Here is a 20365-nt window from a genome sequence, read left to right as displayed (position 1 = left end):
CCTATCAATACTTCAGTCCAGTAGGTGGCGGTAGCGCTCCTTCATGGTTGATCCGCCAACCGCCATAAAACACGAGAAGAAGAAGGACGCGGAAGTTGATGCGGAAGGTAAGAAACGGAAACGGCGATGATCCAGAACGACTTGCTGATATCAGAAAATAACCTGATTTTTAACTATTTGAACATGTTTACTCTAAAATGTGGCTTCCGGTTCTGGACGATTCTTCTTTTTTAATAAACTTGATTATTTGAAATTTGATCCCGACAGACAGAATGAGCTGCTGTTTTTATTTCCTCTTTGGTTCTGATTTAAAGGTTCTTTTGGACCAGGAGCCTCATAGCTGGAGGAAAATATTCAAACCCTTTCAGCTGTTTCGGTCCGAGTCCAGCCTCAAGTCTGCAGACCGAACCGAGTCTCCATCGCCTGAACCCCAGCTCTGCAAACCCGAGTTACCGCATGAAATTTAATAGTTATCCTAAATGTAGTTGTTTTTCAATCATTTAGGCATAAGCTGATTTATACTATTCTAAAAATTTATCAAACGTAATTTAAATAGAATAACTAAATGTTGCTGTTTTAACTCCGTCAAGCCGAAGGGCAATAAAACAACCAGAATGAAGTTAATTAACAATATTTATTGTTAGATAAAAGGGTTTCCCGCTAACTTTATCCATTCGGTGTCAACCAGATAATGTTCAACCCGAATTTAAAAACCACTTCAACCCGCATAAACCACTGAAAACGGAAGATTCACTGCAGAATGACCACATGCAATCAAACTCAAGATCTCAGATAATTCAGATCAACAGCCACATGAAACCTGAGTATTCAGGAAGTGACGCATGTTAGGTTGTCAGTCTGACGTCACAAACACTGAGGAGACAAACAACCTAAACTGGACGCACTAACAAGAACATCAAACTCTAGAAGGAAGCAGTGATAAAACAAAAAGACAAAAATTACTAAATGCTTATTAAATCATTTTAATCAAGTCGATCTAAAACATTAAAACACTGAATACCTGCATCGCATTAACCAGACCTCTAAAGTTAAACTAGATGTAATAAATCTGCTGCAGCCCTACCAAAAAAAAACACTATATAAAAACAAAACCATCCAATTCATTCTGGTTAATAGAGACTAATGTATCAACGCGGCGTCATTAATAAAGCAGCTTTGAATAAAAACACACATCAGCACAAAGTCATTAAGAGAATCGATTTAAAACAGTTTTCCTCCAAACACACAGCCAGCAAACAGCGTGGGCCCGACACACACCTGGTCTCACACACAGGAAATGAACACCTGGCCTCCAGCTTCCAGCTTCCCTTTTATGGAGGCTCAGGCTGCGGAGGGAGCGCCACCTGGTGGTGCCGCCTGCTACGTTCCTTTTCTCAGTGGCGACGAGCAGCTGGTCCTTTTGGCTCTAAGATGTTGGAAAATTATTCCTAATTAAGCCTTTAATCTCTTTCACACATGTTCAGATTTAAGGAATAGTGGAGGAGAAAGTTAACATTGACCAGTCTGGCTGGCCGGTCGTCCACCGGACTGAGTCCAGAACCAGGGAAACATGGTGGTGGCAGCATCAGGCTGTGGGAGAACAGATGGAGATAAATCCAGGAATAAAACCTGAAACTGGATTAGACCAGACGTTCTGCGCATGCTCATAATGTCCCCCCATGTCTCCATGGCAACTGCCCCGGAGGTGGACATGATCTCTGGTTTCTCTGGTTTCCCTGCAGGCCAGACATGCTGTCTGCCATGAGGACAGGCTGCCGCCGGACCTGGAGCGGTCTCAGGAGACACTCATCTTCATCTCAAGGTGACGACCTCCATGACCTTGGGAACCTGGAGCTTCCTCTGCAGGGTTAGGGTTCTGGTCTGGAGAGACAGAACGGCTCTGAGATGGATCAGAACCAGATCCTGGAACCACAAAATGAAACGAGCTGAAAGTTCTGGAGGAAGAGCTGAGACTGGAAAGACTGGTTTATACTGGAAATGTCGGAGATCAGAGCTGCAGGCTGAGCGAACCAGAACCTCTACTGGTTCTGGATGCATGTTGGATGGATGGATGTTCAGACAGTGTTGGGTGGCGGTGGTAGTGCAGGTCCTGTCAGGACGGCGCCCCCTGCCTGTTAATGTTTGCAGGGCTTTGCTGCTCATTAACGGAGCGCTTCCTGCTGTCCGGTTCTTCAGCCGGCAGGCTCCAGGAATCGCTGCAGATTATAATCCGTATCTGAATATGCATCAGATCCAGAATGTAAGCCGTCTTGGTCCAGGAGAACTCAGGCTGTTAATCAGACAGAACCATCCCAAAATAAGAACCACGACTGGCCTGGCTCACGGTAAGATGGCTTTATGACCTGCGGCGTTTGGACTTTACTCCTGCAGGAGCTGGGACCAGATACAGGGAGTAAATGTGTTACATGAACGAAGCCTGAAAACTAGAGCTAGAGCAGGGTAACTAGAACCGCTCCTGTAGATGTCTAGAAAGTAAACGGGTCATCTGCCTCGGTCTAAAGTTCTGTGTCTGCAGGCTGTTGGATTCTTCAGGGTTTATGAACAGAAATAGCTGAGTATCATCAGCATGCTCTGAGTTCTGTGGAACTCCACCAGTAACTCTGGAGTGTGAAGATTTGTGGCCCTGTGGACCCCGGCCCGGCCCGGCCCTGTGGACCAGAACCAGAGAGGCTGCAGCGTTAACCATAATGATTCTGATCGGGTCCGTTCAGCATCTTTCTGACCGCAGTGTGTCTTCACCAGGATACCAGCAGGCCAACGTGGTGGTCCTGCCGCGCCGCATGGCCGACGACTTTGAGGACTTCTGTCGCAGTAACCCCGCCCCCCTTCCTCTGCTGTACCGCAGCCAATCAGGAGAGACTTCCTGTGAACCTCTGGCTAAACATGCTGACATCAGGTTGGTGAGAATGAAAGATCCGCTGCTGCTGCTTTACATCCAGCAGAGGTTCTAGAACCTCCCGGGAGGTTCTGGGCTCCTGGGCCATGGCGGCACCACCAGAACCCGGTTCCCTCATGGTGTCCTGTCTTCAGGACGGATGTCTCCGAGTTCTGCGTCTATCAGGACGGCCGTCTGGTCAAGACCGTCTCCAGCCTGCAGAGCTACAGCGATCCGGCCAGGTGGGTCAGAACCGGGCTAGCCCATCTAGGGTCTCCTGCTGCTAACTGCTGGTTCTGTCTGTCTAGAACCGGGTTGCCACTGGCAGACATGGTGACCTTCTACCTGGGCTGCAGTTTCGGCTTCGAGGGCCGGCTGGAGGAGGCCGGGGTTCCAGTCCGGAACGTGGAGGAGGGCCGGAACGTCAGCATGTTCCGGGTAGGACCAGGATTATTCTGGACAGCAGCGGTTCTGTTCAGTTCTGAACTCGACCAGAACCTGACTGGAACAGTCTGGTAAAGCCAGACAGAACTACCGCTGAGGGTTCTGCAGGTACCGTACGGTGTCCTTCCTCTGCTGACCCCTAGTGGCGGTGTCTTGCAGACGGCGGTGCGCTGCGTTCACAAAGGGGAGTTCCGCTGCCCCCTGGTGGTCACCATGCGCCCGGTGCCGGCCGGGCTGCTGGACGCAGCGGTGGAGGTGACCCATCAGAACCCGCGGGCCCATGGCGCTCCGGTTCACGTCGGAGACCCAGGTGCTGAGCGGTCCGGACCGGCTGGGAGCCAGAACCACCTGCTGAGGCTCATCGGTGTTGCTTTCTCTGCAGCTCTGCTGGGCATTCTGGACCTGACCCGACCGGACTATGGCGACCCGGTGGAGCTCCGACCCGGTGACGTTCCCGTCTTCTGGGCCTGCGGAGTGACGTCTATAGAAGCCATCCTCAGCAGCAGTGAGGGACCGGAACTGAGCGGAACCGACCGGATCCGACCAGCAGTTATGTTCACATGACCATCACTGCTGTCTGTTTGGACCTTTCAGAACCGCCTCTGGCGTTCAGCCACTCTCCGGGCTGCATGTTCCTGACCGACGTCCCGGACGCCCCGTCAACCGGCACCGACCCACAGCTGGCCCCGCTCTGCTTCCTGGTTTCCCACAATCCCCTGCTCTACAGCCTGGTCTCCAAGGCGACGGCCGGGAAGATCCGGCAGCTGGAGCGGATCATCGGGGACGACCCGGGTAAAGGTCCAATTCTGATGAGAGGGACCACCACCTCAGAAGGTTCTGGTCGGGTTCTAAAGGTTCCGGTTCTGGTTCTGTGGTTCTGCAGGCCAGCGGGGAATCGCAGCCCTGTTTGTCCAGGATGAACTCCTCCGCTGCTGCCTGGCGCTGTCCCACTCCTCCTCTGTTGCCATAGTAACCGGTTTCCCCACACATCACCAGCACAGGTAAGCTGCACACCTAGTTCTTCCCGAACAGAACCCACAACAGAACCGGTCCGATGTGTCCTGACTTCTTAGATGAAGCTTTAGATTATTATGCAGAGAGATTCCTATTACTGCAACCTGGAACAGGAGTTAAACCAGAGGAAACTAACTTACTGACTAACTAACCAACAGGAGCATCTAGTTTATTTACTTTGGATCAACATTCTATTATTTTCCTTCTTCTGCTCTTTCCTTTGTTTGTATTTCTTTTATTTCCTGTAAAGCTCTTTGTATTGCCTTGTTGCTGAACATGTGCTATAGAAATAAAATGACCTTTACCTGACTCCTGGGTGTACTTACTTCCTAACTGACCTCGGGTATCTTGCTGTTTCTTGCTAGTCCTCCGGATGAGACGGACGGTCCGCCCGGAGCTATCGCCATGGCAACCATGTTGCTGTCTCTAGGGAAACGGGTGACGCTGCTGACGGACCGCAGGGCAGCGGACATGAACCGAGCTCTGGTGGACGAAGCGGTGAGGACAGGTGAGGCTTTGGGCGGAGCGCTCATCGGATTTAAAGAGACAGACCCTGATTGGACGTCTCCTCCATTAGGAGTCCTCAAAGCTGCCATCCCATTGGTCACCTTCGAGGATCGCGGTCCTGACTCTGCAATGCACTTCCTGTGTCACCATGGAGACCCCACCAAGCCCAGGTCAGATGACCTGAACACTGTCGGTCGTCACTCAGGTCCCTCTAAGTAGAGCAGGTCCAGGAGCTCCAGCCCACACCATCACCCTCCACCACCGTGCTTCTCAGTATGATGTGTTGGGTCTGCAGGCCTCAAACCTCCTGGTCAAAGAATGATTGGTGACGAAGACCAGCAGTGGACCCACTAGCTAAGACGCTAACTGTGTTAACCAGAGGGCGCTACTTATGAACATTAGGTCCCCTAAGTACCAAAATAGTACTTAGCAGAAGCTAATACTAAGGCTTGATACCAGGCTAGTGTTTAGCAGAAGCTAATGCTAAGGCTCGATACCAGGCTAGTGTTTAGCAGAAGCTAATACTAAGGCTCGATACCAGGCTAGTGTTTAACAGAAGCTAATGCTAAGGCTCGATACCAGGCTAGTGTTTAGCAGAAGCTAATGCTAAGGCTCGATACCAGGCTAGTGTTTAGCATAAGCTAATACTAAGGCTCGATACCAGGCTAGTGTTTAACAGAAGCTAATGCTAAGGCTCGATACCAGGCTAGTGTTTAGCAGAAGCTAATACTAAGGCTCGATACCAGGCTAGTGTTTAACAGAAGCTAATGCTAAGGCTCGATACCAGGCTAGTGTTTAGCAGAAGCTAATGCTAAGGCTCGATACCAGGCTAGTGTTTAGCATAAGCTAATGCTAAGGCTCGATACCAGGCTAGTGTTTAACAGAAGCTAATGCTAAGGCTCGATACCAGGCTAGTGTTTGGCAGAAGCTAATACTAAGGCTCGATACCAGGCTAGTGTTTAGCAGAAGCTAATGCTAAGGCTCGATACCAGGCTAGTGTTTAGCAGAAGTTAATACTAAGGCTCGATACCAGGCTAGTGTTTAGCAGAAGCTAATGCTAAGGCTCGATACCAGGCTAGTGTTTAACAGAAGCTAATGCTAAGGCTCGATACCAGGCTAGTGTTTAGCAGAAGCTAATGCTAAGGCTCGATACCAGGCTAGTGTTTAGCATAAGCTAATACTAAGGCTCGATACCAGGCTAGTGTTTAGCAGAAGCTAATGCTAAGGCTCGATACCAGGCTAGTGTTTAGCAGAAGCTAATGCTAAGGCTCGATACCAGGCTAGTGTTTAGCAGAAGCTAATGCTAAGGCTCGATACCAGGCTAGTGTTTAGCAGAAGCTAATGCTAAGGCGCCCACAGCAGGGTTTACAACATAGCATGGTCTTTGTGGTTGTGCCGCCTCTGACCAGGTTCGACCACCTGGTGGCGATAGAGCGCAGCGGCCGGGCTCAGGACGGCAACTATTACAACATGAGAGGACAAAACGTCAAACACCTGGTGGATCCCATAGACGACCTGTTCCTCACCGCTCAGAACATTCCTGGAGTCATGACCACAGGTGAGTCCGGCTCCGTCCCGGCCGGCGCAGGAAGCCCGACGCTGTGGAGCCGGCCCGGTTTCTCGGAGTGACCGGTCAGGTGACCCGTGTTCCCACAGGGATCGGAGACGGAGGCAACGAGTTGGGGATGGGCAAGGTGAAGGAGAAGGTGAAGCAGCTGATGCCCAAAGGAGACCTGGTGGCCTGCGACGTGGCGGCCGACTGCGCCGTGACTGCAGGTAGCATCCAACCGTTCATCCAATCGCTCATTTCATCCATCGATTGTGCGACATGCTGATGGTTCTGGTTCTGACCCGCTGCAGGCGTCTCTAACTGGGCCGGCTACGCCGTGGCCTGTGGGCTCTACCTGCTCCACACCTGTCCTGCTCACCAGCGCTACCTGAGGAGAGGACTGGGACTGGAGCCGGTGACCTCTGACCTGCAGCTGCAGGACTGGAGGAGGAACCTGCCGTCGGTCCAGAAGGTACCGTAAGGTTCTGATGGTACCAGAACCATAAAGCGACGTCCTAACGGTGGCTCTGCGTCCACCAGGAGGAGCTGTTCCTGGGAACGCTGGTGCGTTTCGGAATACGAAGTGGGAAAACTGGGAACCTGGCCATGGAGGTGGACGGCTTGACCTTTCACCCCACACACTCCCAGATGATCAGCCGACTCCTGGAGGTCACGCTAGGCTCCCCGGGTCAGAACCGACCCGTCGGCCACGATTAGGTCCTCGCCACGGAGCGGCAGCCAGTTGCCATGGTTACCGCTCTGAGAGGAGGCGCCGGCTCAGGAGCGATATCATCAATCCTTTATGATTTCGCTGTAATAAAGATGTAAATCATGACTAATTCAGTTCACCAGAACCGGGTCCAGAACTCTCCTGGCAGAATTCTGGACCCGGTTCTGGATCCGTTTAAATTCAAGAATTTTCACTTTTCAGGAAAACAAATGAAGTTTTTCAGCTGAAACCATCAGGACATTTCTAAACGGATCAGAACCTCCTGTGGTTTCTCGGTTCAGAAAATATTATTTCTATATTCATAATTAATGTGAGAGAAATTTAACGCTGAACCGATTTGGATCAGTATCAATGTTTCTGTCCTTTACGAACCTTCGATTCATCTTGAAATGAGTTTTATTTTATTTTATCTGCCGTTTATATTTAATGATTGTTTCCAATTTGCTGTGATGCAAATAAAGTCAAAAGCATCTTTCTATAAATATTCAATAAATTATAAAACTGTCAGAATGAAAACAACCTTTAAGCAGGTTTTAAATATTTCTTTGCATTTTGACAGAATTGTGAGAGAAGATAGACAAAGGGCAAAGGTCAACAGGCCGGACTCTTACAGAGGCCTTCGTTTGTTTTAAAAATATTGTTTTTATTGGTCTGATGTGACATTTGAAAAGTTTTCCTTCAATCATCATGATTAAGAGAAGAAATGTTCAAACAAACGGAGCCAGAAAAAGTGTTTGAGGAGCTGCAGATCAGGCGACCGCTTCCTGGTTCCGGACGTTGGGTTCCTGGTTCCGGACGTTGGGTTCCTGGTTCTGGACGTTGGGTTCCTGGTTCTGGGTTCCGGATGGTTCCTGGTTCCGGACGGTGGGTTCCTGGCAGTCTGACCGGCTGCGGCCGTCATGTTTCAGCTGCACTTCCTGTCCCCGGTCCTTCCTCCCATGTCCCCGCTGTCCTCTGCCCGGGACTTGTCTGGGACAGTCGAGGGGTCAGAGGTCGCATTTCCGCTGCCTGTCGTGTAGCTGTGGGTCAGCAGCGTCACACTCCGCCCGCCGTTCCCGTCCGTCGCCACCTCGTGGGAGTCGCCGGCTGGACCGACAGGGCTCGCGTTGCCTCGGCGACGGCAGCAGCAGACGACCCTGGCGACGGGCCTGACGACGGCGCGGTGCAGCCCGCGGCGGGCGCTCTCGCTGACGAAGCAGTAGAGCGCCGGGTCGGCGACGCAGTTCAGGCTGGTGAGCAGCAGCGACACGTGGTAGTAGTTAAAGATTCCTGCAAGAATGAGAAACGGAGGTGAAAACAGTGCAGGGGTCACCTGTTCCCGACAGGAAAGTCACCTGATCTCACAAGAAACTCACCTGCGATGAAGCTGCAGTCACGCTCGAACAGCGTCCGCAGCAGCAGGAAGACGTGATACGGAGAGAAGCAGACCAGGAAGATGAGGATGGTGCTGCTGACCAGCTGCCGGATCCGGGTCTTCTGGTCCGGTTGGGTCCCCGCGCTGCGGCCAACAGCGCGAAGAACGCTCAGGTAGCTCACCTGCATCAGGGGCCATAGGCATAATAAAGACCGGTCCCGCTTCGGCTGCTCAAGCGGAGGAAATACGGCGGCCATCTTGGAGCGGTCGTCGCTCCTACTTCGCTAAGCTAACAGCAGAAGATACCTGAGCACTGTGGGATATTTTTGTTCAAATCGACGGACTATTGACGTGATGGCTCGTGGGATAACGTAAGTAAGATATTGTTTATATTTTGTCGATAGAATATTGCTATACTGTATTTATGTCCACCAGCTAAGATTAGCCACAGAGCCCGAGGTGTAACCGGTGTTACAGCCCCGCTAGGAAGGCCCACCCAGAGTAAATCTTTTAAAGTTTTCATTGTTCCCCAACACTGACTTAGATTATCTGACACAAGAGCCTACCTTAGAAATAAAACAACGTTATTGTTATAAATATAATATTTTATAACATTCACCAGTTTACACGGGTGGAAAAGACCATTATTTATGGCATCTCATTTCACTCAGTCAAAAGTAAAATAGCTCCCAAAACTCCCGATTTTGTTCTGAATGTTAGAAGTGAGAAACGGATTCACTGCACACGATGAATCTGCTGAATCACTCTGAAGCTAAAACTCCTCGGCTGGGTGTATATATATATATATTTATATATATATACACCGTCTGATTACTGGCAGGGCATAGCTGTTCATCGCACGGACTAAACACCAGAGCAATAGAGGCCCAGATATACCACACCAGACAAGACCCAAGGTGTAGGTTGTGCAAGGAGGCCCCTGAGACAGTCCAGCACATAACAGCAGGGTGCAAGATACTGGCAGGGAAAGCGTACATGGAACGAAATAACCAAGTTGCAGGCATAGTGTACAGAAACATCTGTGCAGAATATGGACTGGAAACCCCGAGATCAAAGTGGGAAACACCCCCAAAGGTGGCGGAGAACGCCAGAGCTAAGATCCTGTGGGACTTCCAGATCCAGACAGACAAAATGGTAATGGCGAACCAACCAGACATTGTCGTAGTGGATAAACAACAGAGGAAAGCCGTTGTGGTAGATGTAGCAATACCAAGCGACTGCAACATCAGGAAAAAGGAGCACGAGAAACTAGAGAAATACCAGGGCCTCAGGGAGGAACTGGAGAGGGCCTGGAAGGTGAAGACCACAGTGGTGCCTGTGGTCATCGGGGCCCTCGGGGCAGTCACCCCCAAACTGGACCAATGGCTACAACAGATCCCAGGAACAACATCAGACATCTCAGTCCAGAAATGTGCAGTCCTTGGCACAGCCAAGATACTGCGCAGAACCCTCAAGCTCCCAGGCCTCTGGTAGAGGACCCGAGCTCAGAGGATAAGAACCACCCGCGGTGGGTGATGTTAAGGAAAAATGATTAATTTTAGTGCTTAATACAGTTAATCTACGACATGTGTAACAGTTATATTCAATACTCTTATTTGGAACAGGTCTCGTCTGAGATGCGGTAAGCAGACAGAGCAGGGCCCTTTGCCTCCCCCACACCAGAGCAATAAATTTGCATTCCAATGGGAGTGGGGACTACGGAGGTGTCTGTGAAATCTCATCTTAGGACGTTTGGCGCCAGGGATCTTCCGTATCAGGCAGCGATGGGCACGAAGTGGTCCGCCCTCTTACTTAGATAAAAAACAGACACCTTTGCCACAATGAGGGGAGTTTTTTCAAGTTCTCTGAGGGCTGAGGGAGTTTCTAATTGGTCAAAGAACGGAGCGCCTTGACTGCATATATTAAATTGAAGGAACACCCACTGACTATAAAATTTGGGTCAATGCTGAGATAGAGAGAGAGAGCAGCCGCTATTTTTTGCCTTCTTGTATTTGTTTTGTGTTTGTCTGTCTTCCCCCTTGTGTGTTTTTTATTTTCATGAGAAAATGCATATCTCTGTTCCTCTGCAGCTTTGTTGTTCATTGCTTTGTATGAGATTAAACTCTGTGATCTGTGACGTCAACACGCTTTGTTGTTGTTTCGTTTTAGCAGCACGCGGTCGCTGCAGGTCGCTCACGGAGAACGTCACTCACCGATCCCGGGCAAGATTAAAGAGGAAAAGAGCCAAACGTTTTGTCCAAAGCTAGCATTAAATGATCCTCTTTTTTAATAATTGGGGGCTTCGTCCGGTTCTGGAATCTTGGCGGGTGGCGGTCTCTCCCCGATCGATCCGTCCGGCTCGTGCGGTAAGACGTTTTTTAATTACTCTTTTGTTGTGTGCGGCCACGCAGAGTTTCGAAGCTGCAGGGGAGGATAGATTTGTTTTTTAAAAGAGTCTGTTGTTTAGAAATTGGATTAAAAGGCTGGAATGTTTGTCTGTGGTAGACTTTGACGAATAGTGTGTGGGACACTTTATGGAAATACGCAGGACAGGGGACCGTGGCGGGTTCAGACAGAGGATTTTGCGCTCCCTCTGCCGTAAAAAGGCTGGGTTTATTAATTATGTTCTTTGCCCTGGGAATCAATGACTGGGTCCCTAAAAAATGAATTTTCGTGCGTACAATAGTCTGGGGTAGACTTTGGAAATAGCCTGGGGTAGGCTTTAGATTTTGAGGAATAATCTGAGGTAGATTTTGAAAATAGTCTGGGGTAGACTTTAATATGGTGTATCTTTTATTTTTTTAGCCGGCATTTTATTTTTATTTTTTCCCCGTCTGTCTTTTACGTTCGTCTGAAACCGTGTTTGTGTTCCCTGTATTTCTTTGTGCGTGGTGATGTGTGAGCCGGCTGCTGTGGAAACGTGAAGTGTGAATTTGCAGAGCTGTGAAGCTGCGGAGCCGTGTGTGTCTGTGCGTGTGTATGCGTTAATTGCTTTGTGCGGAACGCTGTGTTGTCAAAGCGCTGTTTGCGTGAATGTGCGTTACTTTTGCTGCGTTTTATTGTAAAGTTATTATGGACACTGAGTTGCGACACGTGCTATACGCTATTTTATGGTCGGGGTTCGTCTTAACGGGGACAGTAGAACGATGGCGAAAACGTGGTCGTTTAGTTTAAAAAATAAATAAATAAAATAGGAGTTAAGTACATAAAACTGGTACCAGAAAACTAAATTATTGGTTGTGGTTTGATTTTAACATAACTTTGAGATCTCTCTTTTTAAACGTGCACGGGGAATTAAAAGGTTCCTGACGATTGGAGTTTAAAATTAATTAAATTGACACATGAAAATATGTTAATAAAACATTGGACAATTCCTGAAGCTTCAGTAAATTTGATATAAATTACAGAAAATTTGATAAAAATTACAGTTAAATTTGATAGAATAATGACCACAGACTGACACTTGGGGACTGATGAAATTTTGACTGACTATAAAACTTGGCCAGGTGTGTTGTGTTTTGTGTTTTTGTAATGTGCTCTGTGTTTTTGTGTTGTGTTGCAATTCATTTTGGTGTGAGAGAGTGTGTGATTGGAGATAAAATATCACTGGGTATTTCATGTCTTATAAATACAGAGAAATTTTTTAGTGCGGTTACGTGGTGCAAAATTTCCAGTTTTTACAAACATCCTCTGTGTTAAATTGAACTAAATTATAAAAATTAAGCAATAACAGCAGTAAGTGTGACCTGCAGTGTAAAGTTTGGAAGGTGATTAAAGGATAGAATCTTGATTAAATAAATCATCTGAACCACTTGAAAATAAATTATGGGTTCTAAGGTTTAATAAATAAATAAAGTAAGAAAGAATAAGCCAAGAAAATTAGGTCACAGAGGATTGTGGAAATGATGTATTGGCAAATCAATAGATAAATACATGAATAACGTGAATGAATAAATAGCTCAATACATGACTGGATGAAAATAAAGTAACTCACTGAATAGATAAATACATAACTGATTAGGTACAGCAATGAAATAAATTAAATAAAAATTTATATAGACTTGAGAACTAAATAGTGGATATAATGTTAATTATTCCTTCTAAGGCTGTGAAGGTAGTAGGAAAATGGAATAACATACAATGAGTTACAATAGGACCTTTTTAAATGGGTGGAGGATACTGAAAAAACGAAGATTTTTGGGAAACAGGCTCTAACTCTAAGAGGAATTGCTCAGATAACAAACTATAGCATGCAACCGATTTTAGATAGTTTCACAATCAGTCTTTTTAAAACTGACCAAAACTTTAAGATAGATAAAATATTGTTAAAAATAAATACATAGAACAAAACAAGAAAAAGCGACGAGTATGTTTATTTAGATATGAGAATAATGTAGCCCAAGGAGGAGTTTCAACCCCCACTTACAGACGTTCAGCACGGGAAAACAAGCAACAGCTGTGCTGTAACTTCTACCCCCACTAGATTCAACTAATTAACATGTGAAGCCTCTTTGCTATCCACTATTTTTTTTTTTAAGTACAAAGCAACCCCATTCACAGAAGTTCAGCAAGGGAGCACCAGCAGCTGTAAGGCAAATTATTTTCTCTCCCATCATTTAAAGTACCTCCTTACGAAATATCGGTATATAAGTTACAATTTTAGTAGTGGAACGACAAAAAGGTTTTTAAGTTCAAATTTTAAAATTAGAAGTAACTAAAACATATCTGATGATTCCAGTGCCAAAGCCTAATAAAGAATTAGGAGTTCCTCCTGAAATCCCTATCGGCTCTCTTCCTGCCATAAAATCAGCCCCTCCAAGAGGTGAGGGAGGGGTTTTATGGTGGGGTTATAGATTTGCTTTGTGCTCTGGCAGAAGACGTTGCTCGGATAAGTGTAGTGACTTTAAAAATACAACTTGTAAAATTTAAAAATACAAAAGGATTTAATTTTTCTTTTTTCCTAAGGAACATAGAGATTGGCTGTTTAAATTTTAGGGTATTGTTTCACATTATAGATTATAGGAAGTTGTAGAGAGTCTTTTCTCATCACATAAGACAGGATTTTGATGCAGTTTGGTTTCCTAGCTTTAGTGAAACATTTTCTCTTTAAAGTAGATAGTTTAAACAAGCAAATACATAGTGAGCAAGGAATAATGTGGAAAATGTTAAATATAAGTTTTTAGCATCACAACACTGAGTCTGTGACGGCTGTCCTGACTGTCACACGCAGATACTCTTGGTAATGATTTTCTGTTTTCCTCTCATATTACTTTATATATTGAGTAGTGAGTGGTTTAGATTTTATCTTTAAATTTGTTTTCATTAGTCTGACTTTTTATTTAGCTATTTGTGTCAGTTCTTTGTCTATTTGTTAAATATTACAAATTACTTTCTTTCTTTTGAGTCACCAGTTTCCTCTTGACCCGTTCGAAAGGGGGAGGGGGAAATTTGGTCTTTAGTTTAATTTCTTTCATTTGTAGATTTAGTGATATACTGACCAGTATTTGTTAGGGTTTTGTGTGTTTAATTGCCCCTTAGTGTGTGTTAATGGTCTGATCAGCCGTTATCTAAGTTCCCCTCATGTCTTGTTAGGTCAGTTTGTGCTTACGTCGTTCTGTTACTACCTGTGTTGTTTTTTTTTGTTTTTTGTTATGTTGATTTCAGCATGGGCCCAATTTGTTATTTTTGGATTATTTTTTCTTTTTCAACGTCTCTCTGGCTAGTTTATGCATAACCTTCACTGAGTTTTTAATTGGTAAACACGTTTTGTCAAACACTGCTGAAAATTTTTGAGAAGTTTCTACAACGAATTATTTGATAATCATGAGAGTAAAATTGAATACTGAGTTTTAAAACTGTAATGTGAAATGTTTTTTGAAAATAGTAATCTTGAAGGTTTACAGCATGCTATAATAAATTGTTCTGTTTGTTTTGACAGTTTGCCTGTTAGGACGGGGCAGTATTGGGTAGAATTTCTCAGTAAAATAATGACCCTGTTTCATCAACATCGTTACTTAACATATTAGGTAATGATGATACATTTGCCAGTAATGTATCATACAGAGGGAGAATATGTTATGGGTTATTTTTATATTACTTGATTACATTACTGTAACACTTATATTACTTAAACAAAACTTTTGAAGAATATGTCTGATATGTGCTTATTTTGAATGGATTTGAGTTGTTCTCCATTAAAAGATGTTCTGATAATGGGCTAACACATTTTGAGAAAATAGATAAATTTATAGTGATAATGAAGCATATTTTGGTTAATTAACTTGGGAAAATAATTATAGAAATTAAAAATATTATTGTGTTAGCCATTTTCAGAGCATTAATTTAATGGAGCATGAATGTTTTAAGTAATGTTTTGAAGAATCTGTCATTGATAAAGTTATCACTAATCAGTAAAAGTACACAGGCGGGATTATAATGATTTTTCTAAACTTGATTTTTGTTTTGATTTACATCCATTTAAAACGATTTTGAATAAAACTTTAAATTCGACGACGAGTAGAAGCCGAGGTAAAAATTGGTATATTTTGAAAATGTTTGGATTTGTTAAGGCATACATTGACATTATAATTTGTCCAGGTCTAACTCTTTTGAATTTTGTTTAAGGAACGCATGTAAAATGATTTAGACAAATAACCAGTAGGATCTAGTTTGTTCTATAAAAGTAATTTAAACTGGACAGTTTAATTCACAGTGATTTTCATTTTTTGATGGTAAATGTAAGCTTTACAACTACAATTTTAAGTTTTTGTGTTTGTTTTGTTTCGTTTGTTTGATCCTATTTTTACAAGATTGGTTTAAGAAAAGATCTGCATTTGTTTGATATTCTGGCAAAACGTTACTTTGGAAACATGTCTTTTGAGGCAAATGATTACAGGGTTTTGGGGTTTTCCATCGGTTAGGAGCTATAGTATATTATAATAGAAACGTACATTGAAGGGATCACATCCACCACTTGATGAGCAGAACTGGACAAAGTAGGAGATAAGGCTTCACGGGATGAGTTGCTCATGGTTTTACACACAGACTGGCCTGGAGTTCCGAGCTCCAGGTGGGACTCTGGACTCTGCCACACGAGCTGTTGTCATTCGAGGCGGGGTGGGGCTGCTTGGAGCAGCGGCTTCACACGTATTTCGAGGATAGCAGTCACAGAGCCACGAGCGTTGCTGGATTCACTCGAACACACAGTGAATTGAAGATGTTTGTGATGATTACACGAATGAATGATGCCTTTGGACAAATCTGATCTCTGTTTTGTCTTTCAGTTTTCCTGGTGCCCTGTGGATGTGGTCTCATTCAAAATCTGCGTTCTTTGATAAAAGGATTAAAATAATTTCCCGGATGGAAAATAACAAAGCAAATTTATTTTTTAGGTGAAACCATCGTTTGATTATACTGACATTAATGAAGATGATAATAAAGAATGTTGTAATTGTGTTTCTGATGCTAATGAAATTCATGTTGAAAACAAAATGTCTGTTTAATAACCTGTGACAGGTCGTTTCCTAAAGATCTAATTTCCTCACGAGGAGATTTCACTTTCTTTTTGAAACTCACGGTTATATTGGCATAATAATCCAATTTTCAGTGAGCAACAGACGCTAAGGTGGAAACTTGAGGTTTCCAACCGAGGAGTTCAGGCTGCAAGAGGATCGACATTAATTTTTATTGCGTGTTTTTTCGTTCGTTGTGAACTCTGGCAAGGACTGTCGTTTTGTTTTTTGCGCGCATTTTTTGAACATTTCCTGACGAAGACTTCATATTTTTTTGAGAGACTGTCGATGGACATTTAAAAAAAAAAAAAAAAAAAAAAACAGAAAAAGACGAGCAACAGATTGTAATTTTGTGTCTTTCTCATTTGACAGACTGTAATTTTGCGGTGAATGTTGTCTTTCTGTTGCAGAGCATTTCTTACTAATTTTTCTATGTATGTCCCTGTCTTATTTTTCGTTTTATACTTTGGGTTTTGGTTTGTCCTGTGTTTTGGTTGTATTGTGATAATTTTGTTTTATGATTTTATTTTTGTCAGGATAAGTTTTTCTACACCTTGGGTTTTGTTTAAAAAGGGGGACTGTATATAATTAGGGTACGTCACTCTTTTGTTTTCTATTTTTTCGTTTTTTTTATTAGTTTAATACATAGTTTTGGTTCTGTATTAGAAGGCTTAATCAATTTTTTGTGAGATCTTTGGTGAAGATCTCAAAAGGGGGACTGTTAAGGAAAAATGATTAATTTTAGTGCTTAATACAGTTAATCTACGACATGTGTAACAGTTATATTCAATACTCTTATTTGGAACAGGTCTCGTCTGAGATGCGGTAAGCAGACAGAGCAGGGCCCTTTGCCTCCCCCACACCAGAGCAATAAATTTGCATTCCAATGGGAGTGGGGACTACGGAGGTGTCTGTGAAATCTCATCTTAGGACGTTTGGCGCCAGGGATCTTCCGTATCAGGCAGCGATGGGCACGAAGTGGTCCGCCCTCTTACTTAGATAAAAAACAGACACCTTTGCCACAATGAGGGGAGTTTTTTCAAGTTCTCTGAGGGCTGAGGGAGTTTCTAATTGGTCAAAGAACGGAGCGCCTTGACTGCATATATTAAATTGAAGGAACACCCACTGACTATAAAATTTGGGTCAATGCTGAGATAGAGAGAGAGAGCGGCCGCTATTTTTTGCCTTTTTGTATTTGTTTTGTGTTTGTCTGTCTTCCCCCTTGTGTGTTTTTTATTTTCATGAGAAAATGCATATCTCTGTTCCTCTGCAGCTTTGTTGTTCATTGCTTTGTATGAGATTAAACTCTGTGATCTGTGACGTCAACATGCTTTGTTGTTGTTTCGTTTTAGCAGCACGCGGTCGCTGCAGGTCGCTCACGGAGAACGTCACTCACCGATCCCGGGCAAGATTAAAGAGGAAAAGAGCCAAACGTTTTGTCCAAAGCTAGCATTAAATGATCCTCTTTTTTAATAGTGAGAAGGGATTTTTAATTTTAATTATATATATATATATGTATGTACTTGTATAAGTCTTGTGACAATGTATATATTTCACACCAAAATGTATGCTTTTATTGTGAAGGGGAGAAGGTGAGGTGAGAAGACACCAACGGTTTTACTTCATTCTACTTTTGGTTTGGATTGGAAGACATTGAGAATAAAACAAGACTCAAATTTTATTTTCGTCTTTTTCTGCTGACTTCCACACTGGTGACCTCGAACATCTGCAAACATCTGAACATGTTTTTTAACCAGAACTCACCAGATGCTGCTGCCGCTTCTCCTCCAGCTGTGGTTTGGACCCAGTTTCTTGCCAGGCGGCCATTACTCCAACCACGGCTTCAGTTTTTGCTGCCGTTATCAAGCTTCCAGAGTTCTGGCAGCACGATCCAGAACCATGGTTCCAGTATGTGGAAACCCAGTTCCGTCTCCATGGGATAACCACAGAGGAGACCAAGTACTTCCATGTAGTTGCTGAGTTGGATTCCGTCTCCACCCGCCGTCTGATGGTCTGCTGAGGAACCCACCAAGCGCTAACAAGTACAACCGCTCAAGGAGAATCTGCTTTGGCTCTACCAACTGTCAGACATGGAACATGGATCGCTTGCTCTCTCTGAATGGCTTGGAGGATCGCGAGCCCTCCGAGCTGGTGGAGAACATGCTGGCATTACTTGGCTCTGGAGATGTTTTCTTCCTTTATACGCATCTGTTACTGCGCCAGCTTCCTCCACCTGTTTGCACCGCGCTGGCCAGCTCTCCGCTGATCCAGATAAACGATTATTGCTCGTGCCTATCAATAGGCACTACAGTGTGAATGCACTTCTACCAGGTGTGACTCAAGGAGAGTCGGGCCTGTTGGCGACGGAAGGATGACCTTCTCTGCTGAGTCTTGTTTTATTCTTAATGTCTTCCAATAGAAACCAAAAGTAGAATGAAGTAAAACCGTTGGTGTCTTCTAACCTTACCTTCTCCCCTTCACAATAAAAGTATACATTCGGGGGTGTGCCGTGGTGGCGTAGCGGTTAGCGCGACCCATATTTGGAGGCCTTGAGTCCTCGACACAGCCGTCGCGGGTTCGACTCCCAGACCCGACGACATTTGCTGCATGTCTTCCCCCGTTTCCTGTCAGCCTGCTGTCATATAAGGGGCACTAGAGCCACAAAAGACCCTAGAGGGGTAAAAAAAAAAAAGTATACATTCGGGTGTGAAATATATACATTTATTGCACCATAAGACCTCCTGCTTGTTATTGTTCACATATGGAAATTTGGCGCATGCGAAAAAGACTAAACTTTCACATGCCATCCATAGCCGCGCTGCCAGGTACAATTATTCCGTTAACTCAATGAAACATGGAAATATAGATATTATTATTTAGTGCTATGCTGCACAGCAAAGGGGAAGTACAACTCAAACCACCTTTTTCTCTCTGTATCGGCCAGGCTACACGTAGACTTGTTGCATGTAGCTTCACTTATTTACTGTATGCTAGCTCCATAGACATGAATACGGCTAGCTCGCTGTTTGTGTCTCTTGCTCTGCAGTTGTGGAGTCTCAATGTCTGGATCATGAGCGCCCCCTGCCATGAGGCCAGAGAACTGCCTGCCTCACCTCCAGTCTGTTCTCTGGTTTCTGATCGCTGCTCAGCACAGAAACACGTTACACACAAAAACACTGAACGTTATATACATAAGCTAAATGATGGAAAATCAGTTCATACATTAAATGTTTTTAACCATTTTATTGGTGACGTACAGACAGAAGGAGCAGGATCCCATAGAATAGCAGCCAGTGCAGTTAGTGAGAGGTTGATCAGTCCAGGTGAGGCTCAGCTGCTGCTGCCTCACCTGCTGCACTTCTGAGCATTTGAATGGGAAAATGTGAAACTTCTGCGATTTTGAAGAAAAAATAATCAAAATTGGTAAAGCTAAATAAAAAATAAATAATTTATAGTACAAACCACAGGGTGAAAAAAGCAATATATATTATTGCCATTAATAATATATAATTATTAATATATATTAATAATTAGATATCATATTAATAATTATATATCATTGATATTTTATAATGATAAAATATCATTATAAAATATAATGATATTTTATCATATTTTTCCATTATGGCAGGTGAAGGCTCTGCCTCATTTGCCTCCCCTGATATCACTGATATGTATATCCATCCATTTTCTAACACCCTGGTCCCCAGTGGGGTCAGGAGGAGCTGCTGCCTCTCCAGCTAAGCTTCCGGCCGAGAGGCGGGGTCACCTGGACAGGTCGCCAGTCTGTCGCAGGGCAATGCAGAGACATACAGGACAAACAACCATGCAACTCACACCTAGGGAGAATTTAGAGAGACCAATTAACCCGACAGTCATGTTTCTGGACTGTGGGAGGAAGCCGGAGTACCCGGAGAGAACCCACCATGCACAGGGAAAACATGCAAACTCCATGCAGAAAGACCCCGTGCCGGGAATCGAACCCAGGACCTTCTTGCTGCAAGGAAACAGTGCTACCAACTGCACCATTGTGCAGCCCTGATATGTATATACATCGCCTAATATATATTATTTGGTAATAATTATTTAATTATCTTTGTTTCTCTATAATATATTTGATTATTTTGCTTGCATATTTATATAAACATGTATATTCCTAAATAATTTATATAAAACAATTATGAATGGCTGTGTGCTTTGTAAAATGCTCATCATACATTGAATCAGAATATTCTATTCTATTCTCTTTCCCCCACTAACAATATTCAGATATGCTGTGTAAATACTAAATGGTCAAATTCTCCTTCTTGTTCATTGGTCCAACAGTGACACCTAGTGGTTAATTTATGCCCTTATTTTG

General features: G+C 44.3%; 2 protein-coding genes across 6 annotated transcripts in view; one reads left to right on the top strand and one right to left on the bottom strand.

The window, feature by feature from the left end:
* Positions 1-2: 2 nt before the first annotated feature.
* Positions 3-7622, top strand: dglucy (D-glutamate cyclase). Of its 4 annotated transcripts, XM_023352875.1 has the most exons (15): positions 3-107; positions 315-448; positions 1743-1822; positions 2764-2917; positions 3052-3334; positions 3500-3650; positions 3723-3845; positions 3935-4132; positions 4224-4341; positions 4720-4862; positions 4932-5031; positions 6271-6419; positions 6518-6637; positions 6722-6882; positions 6951-7622. In XM_023352875.1, the coding sequence occupies exons 1-15, from the start codon at positions 99-101 to the stop codon at positions 7125-7127; spliced, it is 2100 nt and encodes a 699-aa protein (XP_023208643.1). In that variant the 5' UTR covers positions 3-98; the 3' UTR covers positions 7128-7622. The 4 variants fall into 4 exon arrangements, with proteins under 4 accessions (XP_023208643.1, XP_014330573.1, XP_023208642.1 ...); XM_014475087.2 differs by lacking the exon at positions 315-448 and having other exon boundaries at positions 25-107; XM_023352874.1 differs by lacking the exon at positions 3-107 and having other exon boundaries at positions 114-448.
* The window catches only part of LOC102218395 (protein Daple-like), a 48088-nt gene continuing 35002 nt past the window's right edge, over positions 7280-20365 (bottom strand). The window contains exons 31-32 of one of the 2 annotated variants that reach the window (XM_023352861.1): positions 8496-8676; positions 7280-8409 (exon numbers count right to left, since the gene is read on the bottom strand). In XM_023352861.1, the coding sequence (XP_023208629.1) occupies positions 8045-8409; positions 8496-8676 (546 nt within the window). In that variant the 3' untranslated portion in view covers positions 7280-8044. The remainder of the gene's footprint in view (positions 8410-8495; positions 8677-20365) is intronic. The other variant, XM_023352862.1, reaches the window with a different exon arrangement.

This window comes from Xiphophorus maculatus, chromosome 19 (assembly GCF_002775205.1).
Source record: "Xiphophorus maculatus strain JP 163 A chromosome 19, X_maculatus-5.0-male, whole genome shotgun sequence".
NCBI lineage: Eukaryota > Metazoa > Chordata > Actinopteri > Cyprinodontiformes > Poeciliidae > Xiphophorus > Xiphophorus maculatus.
The sequence above is the reverse complement of the archived record's forward strand: the minus strand, read 5'-3'. Positions and strand labels throughout refer to the sequence as shown.

Excerpts from the sequence above, each read along its gene's own strand:
- dglucy (XM_023352873.1), top strand. The coding sequence starts at position 1,937 with ATGAAACGAGCTGAAAGTTCTGGAGGAAGAGCTGAGACTGGAAAGACT. Across the intron at positions 2,918-3,051 it reads GCTAAACATGCTGACATCAG|GACGGATGTCTCCGAGTTCT; the intron begins GTTGGTGAGAAT and ends TCCTGTCTTCAG. Across the intron at positions 6,420-6,517 it reads TCCTGGAGTCATGACCACAG|GGATCGGAGACGGAGGCAAC; the intron begins GTGAGTCCGGCT and ends GTGTTCCCACAG.